Raw genomic sequence first — 7,896 nt, forward strand, 5'->3', positions numbered from 1 at the left:
CATTTTGGTCTGTACATTAGAAAGCTTATCATTGGACTGCAGAACAGTTTTTCAACCACTTTCATTTTCTAGTTCACTAAATGATGAAACAGGGCCATACCAAGGGCAGACATAACAATCAGACACCTCCCTCATCCCTTAAAGAGCTAGCCTCACTACACTAACGTGGCTTAACAGCATCCATTTGCTCATCATTTAAAATGTCATTGGTTTTCTCTGCTATGTTTTAAACAGGGATCACACAATGGGATGGAAAGGTGACTGAGAGGGCCTGCTGGGTGGAAGGATCTCTGCACATGGGCTCTGGGGTAGCAGAGGCGGAGGGAAGCCAGGAGCACATGGCGTGTCTGGAGAGGGAAGTCGCAACTGGGCTCTGCATTCTGACCTGATTCATCAATATAAACTAGAATCCTCCTTTTTTTATGCTCAATCTCCCAATCACTAAAGGTTATGTCTGATTACTAAGCACACAGTGTAAGCCAACCCCAACATGTTCATAACCCAAACGTTTTTGCTAGTGTTTGTTTTAAAATCTCATTTCCGGGGATTGTTAAGAATTGCTGATTAACCCCAATACCGTTTAGTTATGTCCAAGAAAGGGATGAGTTGGAATATTCCCAGGCCGGCAAAGGGGTGGGGGAGACGCCTCGTCGTTTGTGGAAAAGACAGCGTGAGATTTATACTTCCCAGTGGAATCTGCTTGAGCTGAGACTCTGAGGACGGCGGGAGGATGTATGGGAATGTCCCAACTCCACTCACCATGGAAGTCACAGTCAGGTGGCCGCGGTGGTTATCATTCAACATAAAATCAAGATAAAGCCTCTTCTGAGAGCCCAGAGCATCTCCACATGCTCTGCAAGAATGCCTATGGGTTTATCTTCACATCAGGCTGAATTTGCCCCATTTAACCCACCCCCTCACTCCTCACTTTATAATATTCTGTAATGGAAAAAAGGCCCTTCACAAACCTTATCTCTTCAAAGTGCAAAAGAACCAATTTTTTTTTTTCTGCCCAAGGAGCTCATAATGTAGCAGACAAACTGTCAGAAAAAATAGACTTCATCATGGTGAAAACCTCAGCCCGGCACCCATCTATCATAAAGCAATCTTCTAGAAATCTTGAAAACCTTCATTAAATTTCCTGTCTGTCTCCTGACAGTTATAAAATGTTAACAATATTACTCATGATGCAGGCATCTTCAGCAATTGTTCGTTCAGTCTCTCCGCCCCCTGCCATCACCCATCCCCTTCTCTTTGCCAAAAATCCATGGAAACATGAGACATGGCCGTACGCTTCACACACCCCACCTGGGACCTGGACTTTGCAGGTTAGAGAGGAAGTAGCCGTAGCCTTGAAAACAACGAGAAGGCTCTCTGTCCACAAGCTGCACACTGCCAAATGGCACTGCCTTTGGGTTCCTCCTCCACACGCAACACCCACTTTGAAGCTCAAGGGCTCGGCTCTGTCCTACCGTGAGCAAGTATTTACTGGCCTTTTTTCTTTCCCTTTCCTCTTACCAATCTACCAAGCTACAAGTTTTCACCTGTCCAGGATATGTGGGTAGTGGGGACAGTGGTCATACACTTTCTTGTGTCTGTAGGTCATCTTTCTAGAGACAACTCCCCGACGGTACATACTAGCCCAACTTTTCCAACGTCCAGGGGCCACTTCAGCAATATACCACCTCTCAGAAGCAGAAGCAATAAGCATCTTGCGTGGGGAGTGACACCAAGGACAAAAACCGTACGGAGATACAGAATCCGCACCAGAAATCAGAAGAGGCAGGCAGCTTCGGAATCGCAGGCTGACCTGTAAGACGCACAGCATAGTGACAACAGCTATAAAGCTGGAGCCTGGGCCTTGTGAGGTTCCCCAGCTCGTCTCCACAGCCAGCCAAGCCCAGCCAGGCTAAGCCATCACCTTACCTGCGAAAGGAACTGGTGCGTCTTTGTCCAGGGCTACCAGCGGTGGGTCCAAAATGACTGTATCATTGTTCTCAGTAATGACTCCATGATACGATGTCTCGATCCATGGCTTGTGCTTGTTGACTATGGGGGGGAAAAAAGATTGACATTTAAGATCGTCATTTGAATAACAAATCCATAATAATAATATTAATATTGTATATTTATCCAATCGTAGGCTCTCATTCAACCACCATAGAGCATGTGAAGTCTCATTTTATAGCCAAGGAGGCTCCAGAGAATTAAAGAGAGAGGGGCGACAGCTCACTCCAGGCACACAGAAAGTAAGGCCAGCACCGAGACGCAAACACGGGTTGTGGCTGTAAAAGGTCATGGACCGTTTACCTTACCGCAACCCCATTATTTCTATTTCCGGATGCCCCGTATAGATATTGTCAAAAATGGATTAAAAGCTTTCATTCTCAAAAACTGCCATCTATTAATAGATGTTTCAGAGTTTAAGTCCATGATCAATCAACAGACTAGCAGATTATGGCTGTGTGCTAGGATTTCTAACCTTATTTCTGACTTCAGCCTAATGTGATCCACAATTAGAAACTGGTACTGCATCCCATATACATACATGTACGTGTAAGTACCAACATATCTGTAAAGATATGATAAACATTTGAATATTTCCGGGTCACTTACTGGTTGAATTGTGTCCCCCAAAACATAGGTTGGGGTCCTAACCTCCAGTACCGTGAAATATGACTTATTTGGAAATAGGGTCTTTATGGAGGTAATCAAGTTACAATGAGGCCATTAGGGCAGGACCTAATCTAAAATGACTGGTGTCCTTATAAAAAGGGAAAATTTCAACACAGAGACAGACATAAGCACAAGGAGAACGCGATGGGAAGACTGGAGTTGTGCTGTCACAAGTCAAGAAACCACCAGCAGCCAGGAGAGAGCATTCTGAGCAAGTATGGCCCTGTTGACAACCTGATTTGAGACTTCTGGCCTCTAGAACTATGAGACAATACATTTCCGTTTTTCTCAGCCACCTCGTCTGTGGTACTTTGTTAAGGCAGTCCTAGAAAATGAATTCAAGATACTTATGGTCAACAGTGGCTAATAAAGGGTACAGAATTACAGTGGGACGTGCCCTTATTGGTGTACTATTTCTGTGTGAGAATCTTAACTGATGAATATTCCATTTCTGCCAATTCCATTGCCTTGATTTGGTGCTGGCCCCACTGTCTCCTATCCAGATAGCAGCCATGACTGGTCTTCCAATAAGAAGTCTTGCCCCACCCTAATTCACCCTCCACACTGGGATGCTGAGTGAACTTTCTAAAATATTCATTGGTTTACTCAGCTGTGAGTGCCTTGGTTTGACCTTTTATTCCCCACGTAACCGCAGGTGCAGGGACCTATGCCTTGCTATTCTCAGGTGCTCTAGAAACAAAATGACATGTTAGAGGGAGCTCTAGAATAATCAAAGGATAGGATCCTGATGCCAAGCCTCACCCCCTGCTTCACAGTTTAAAAGTGTCATCACACACATAATGCTCCACACGACAACCCGAGAGGTAGATGTGATTATTATAAAGCAATGAAGACGCTACTTCCACAGGTGTGACTTTCCAAGATGACCACAGCATTAATAACTAATAGTTGAGAAAACCAAAAACTCTTCCATACTCCATACCCAGAAAACGCGCGTGCACACACACACACTCATATTATAATATGTTATACACGTTCTAATATATAACACCCATTATAATATATATACATGTTTTATTACATATTTTTTCAGTAAACATGGCAAAGCAAGAGCTTCTAGATTTGAGAACAGCCTCACTGCAATGGCTCCTGTGCCCTTAACCGGAGCCACCTTTTTGGTCCTTCCCACCGATTCCACAGCAATTATGAACTAACCCAGAGGTAGTTTAGTGGGGGCAGGGACCTATGCCTGGCTATTCTCAGGTCTTGTCCCCTGATGTCCATTTCTGCTGATTGAATCATTCCCAGGGCAGACAGCAGCTCTGTCTACGGCAGGTCTGAAAGGGGCCGCATGCTCACTTGTTGGTATTTAATCCAGTGCTTCATTATGGACCCAAAATAATTACAGCCACCTGGGCTGTCCCCACACTCCTTTGCTCTTTTATTAGCCATCACCACAAATGCAATGTAAATAATTTGCAGCTGTTGAAGGAAATAAGCTTTTTCCCCTTTCATTAAAGCTACGGGCCTATTCATTAGAAATGTGGCCAGAGGATGTGCCAGGAGCTCACCCAGCGTTTCAGATTCATTATGCCACTTGGCTCCGTGGCAGACCACAGAATCCAGTCACAGTTGCTGGGTTTCAGCCATGGCTTAGCCACTTCAGGGCTGGTCCTTTGCAAACCAGTTGGCCACAAAGACTTTTTACTCCCTCACCTGCAAAATGGGAAATATAACACCACTCACAGGGTTGTCATGTCATTCAGATGGGCTGGGCACACACTCTAATGTCCACCAGCCTGCTCTCTGGGCGGTGACAGTGTCTGCAGGGGAGGTGATTATAGACCTTAAAGTTGAGGTTCTGCTCCCTCTTAGTGGGAACGGGCTTCTTTCCTTCTATCTACAGGCCTGCCTTTCTTTGCTCCTATCACTACTACAGCTATTTGAATACCTATCATATATTAGACATTTTACATTCATTAATCTTCACAACAACTTTATTAGTATCTCATTTTGCAGATAGGAACTGAGGCTCAGAAGGGTTTAAATGTTCCCATTTTGGAAAATATGAATGTTAACATCCCTAAAATGTTCTCATTTCTTTCCCCACTTTATTTATACATATTTTTAAATCCTCCCATAAGGACATACATGTTTTTTATCCTCACCGAGGATATGTTTTTATTGATTTTAAAGAGAGAGGAAGGGAGGGGAGAGAAACATCAATTGGCTGCCTCCTATGCATGCCCTGACCTGGGATGGAACCTGCAATGTAGGTATGTGCATTGACTGGGAATAATCCCATAACCTTTTGGTGTATGGGATGATGCTCTAATCAGTTAAGCAATTCGGCCAGGGCTCTTTCCCACTTTATAACTTCCTTCAGATCTATCTCAACTTTTGCTTTGTCAAGGTCGATAAACATTTGCATTTTGACATGGAACAAAAATTAAATCATTTTTTGGCCCTGACCGGTTTGGCTCAGTGGATAGAGCGTTGGCCTGCAGACTGAAGGGTCCCAGGTTCAATTCCGGTCAAGGGCATGTACCTTGGTTGCGGGCACATCCCCAGTAGGGGCTGTGCAGGAAGCAGCTGATCGATGTTTCTCTCTCATCGATGTTTCTGGCTCTCTATCCCTCTCCCTTCCTCTCTGTAAAAAATCAATAAAATATGTTTAAAAAAAATCATTTTTTGGTTTCTCTATAAATCCAATCCTCAGGATTGCAAAACGAATAGCTTAAATTTACATTATTTTGACTATGAAGATATCATAGATGGCCGAGCCAAGTATTTTGCAAGCATTACGTTTCCTTCTTACTGGTCCAACAGTTGTTCCAAGGACAACATTCCTCGTAACCAAACCAACTGGATTCTTGATTCTTTTGCTCCATCAAATGAACAAATCATACTCCATTTTAACTTGCACTATATATGAAACCAGCCTCTTTTGCATATTATTTTGTTTTCTGAACCTCATGATGTCTCTTTATTGAGTTATGAAACACAGGATTTCTTCCCCACATCCCAACCATATTATAGCTTTTTAATCATTCCATCTATTACTCATTACTCTTTTTAAAAATGGAGATAATTACTTCATAAGAATGTTATAAAAATTATATATAATCATTTATGCAAATCTAGTACCCCCAGACCAATAGGCATTCAAATTCTTTCATGTCTCCTAGCTCATCTCATGCTTCTGAGTAGCTCAAGTGTGGCCTTGCACTCTCAGAGGTATTTAGCCCAGCTTCATTCATTCAACAAGTATTTATGGAGGTGCCTCAAATATGCAAAAACAGTTTAAGTGTTGGGAGTAACATGGGGGAAAGTCCCTGAAAACACATGTGATAAAATTTAACATCCATTCATAATTAAAACTATTAGCAAATAAGGAACAGAAGGGAACTCCCTCAATCGGATAAAGAACACTTATGAAAACCTGTAGCAAACGTCATGCTTAATGGTTAAAGAGTGAATGCTTCCCAGAAGCAAGAAGAGTACAAGCATGTCTGCTGTTATCTTGTGCTATACTACTTACATTGGACTAAAAGTTCTAACTCGTGCAGTAAGGTAAGAAAAATCAGGCTGGAAATTGAAACTGTTTTTAGTTGCAGAGAACATGATCAGCAATGAAGCAAATTCTATGGAATCTCCTAAAATGCTACTAGAACTAGAGAGTAAGTTTAAGAAGGTCTCAGTATAAAAAGTTAATCAGTTATATTTCAATTCACTAGCAGTGAACAATTGAAAATTTACATTAAAAATACTAATGTGATAGCATAAAAAAACATGAAATGCTTAAGAATAACTTTCACAAAGTACATACATGATCTGTACAGTGAAACCTCTAAAACATTGCAGAGAGAACTTAAAGACGATCTGGAACAGTCTTAATGGAAGATTCAATATAGGTAAGATGTAAATGTTCCCATAATTGAGCTATAGGGTCAATGCAAATCAAAAAAAGTAGAATTTTGTTAATGAATAAACTAATTTTAATTTTTTAATGAAAATTAAAAAGACTTGACAACACCAAAAACAATTTTTAAAATGAAGAGCAAAGTTGGAGATCTTACACTACCTGATTTTAAGAGTTATTATAATGCTACCTTAATGAAGAGAGTTTGCTATTGACATGAAGATGGACATATAATGAAAAGAAGGAATACAGTATGAAGAAACAGACACACATACATAATGGCCAATTAATTTCTGACAAAGTTTCCAAGATAATTCAATGGAGGAAAAGGATGTTCTTGCCATTAAATGCTGCTGGAAAAATTAGACCCATATCCAAATTTTTCAATCCTACTGCACAATCATATACAGAAATCATCTCTACATGGATTTTGGTCCTAAACACAGGAGTTAAAATGATAAAAGAAAGCATAGGAAAAAAATCTTAATACCTTGGGTTAGGCAAAGATTTGAAGGGGCAAAATAAGCGTGAAACATAAAAGATAAAATTGATACATAAAAAGTATAAATATCTAATTTTTGAAAAAGACACTTAGGAAATATTTTTAAAACCACAGACTGGAAGTAAATATTTGCAAAACATAACTCATAAAGAATTTTTACCCATATAAAGAACTCTTACAGCTCAATAATAAGACAAATAATCTGTTGAAAATGGCACACACAAAAAATGAGCAGACCTGTTACCAAAGTAAATATATGAACAGCAAATAAGAACAAGAATAGATGCTCAACATTAATCGTCTTCAAGGATATGCAAACCCACAATGGGATAACAGCACCCCTCCACTGAATGGTTAAAATAAGACTGGCAATCCCAAGTTCTGATGACAATGTTAAGCAACTGGTCCGTTTGCTGGAAAGAATGTAAAAGAAGATATTTTGGAAAATGTTTGAGCACTTTGGAAAACAATTTAGCAATTTCTTGTAAAATGACTCAGCAATTCCATTCCTAGAATCTATCCAACAGAACTGAAAACATAAATTACACAACAAGACTTGTATTTAAATGTTTGTAGAATCTTTATTCAAAATAGTGCCAAGCTGGAAACTAAAATGGCCATCAACTAGTGAAAGGATAAACAAATGTCAATATGTTCCTATAATGGACACACGTTCAGCAATCAAAATAAATCAACTATTGATTCATGCAACAAAGTGGATGAATACCCAAAGCATTTTGCTGGTGAAATGAAGTGAAAGAAGTCAGATACAAAAGACTACATGCTGTTTGATGACATTCATATGACATTCTAAAAAATGCCAAAGGATAAGGAC

The 7,896-nt window shown here is 40.4% G+C and overlaps 1 protein-coding gene across 1 annotated transcript in view; it reads right to left on the reverse strand.

The window, feature by feature from the left end:
* LOC102247812 (calsyntenin-2) overlaps positions 1–2,299 on the reverse strand; it is a gene marked incomplete at its 3' end in the record, with an annotated part of 265,941 nt that extends 263,642 nt beyond the window's left edge. The window contains exons 1-2 of the mRNA XM_005863660.1: positions 2,263–2,299; positions 1,927–2,049 (exon numbers count right to left, since the gene is read on the reverse strand). Coding sequence (XP_005863722.1) covers positions 1,927–2,049; positions 2,263–2,299 — 160 coding nt within the window. The remainder of the gene's footprint in view (positions 1–1,926; positions 2,050–2,262) is intronic.
* Positions 2,300–7,896: the final 5,597 nt, after the last annotated feature.

This window comes from Myotis brandtii, unplaced genomic scaffold, assembly GCF_000412655.1.
Source record: "Myotis brandtii unplaced genomic scaffold, ASM41265v1 scaffold18, whole genome shotgun sequence".
NCBI classification, from domain to species: Eukaryota; Metazoa; Chordata; class Mammalia; order Chiroptera; family Vespertilionidae; genus Myotis; species Myotis brandtii.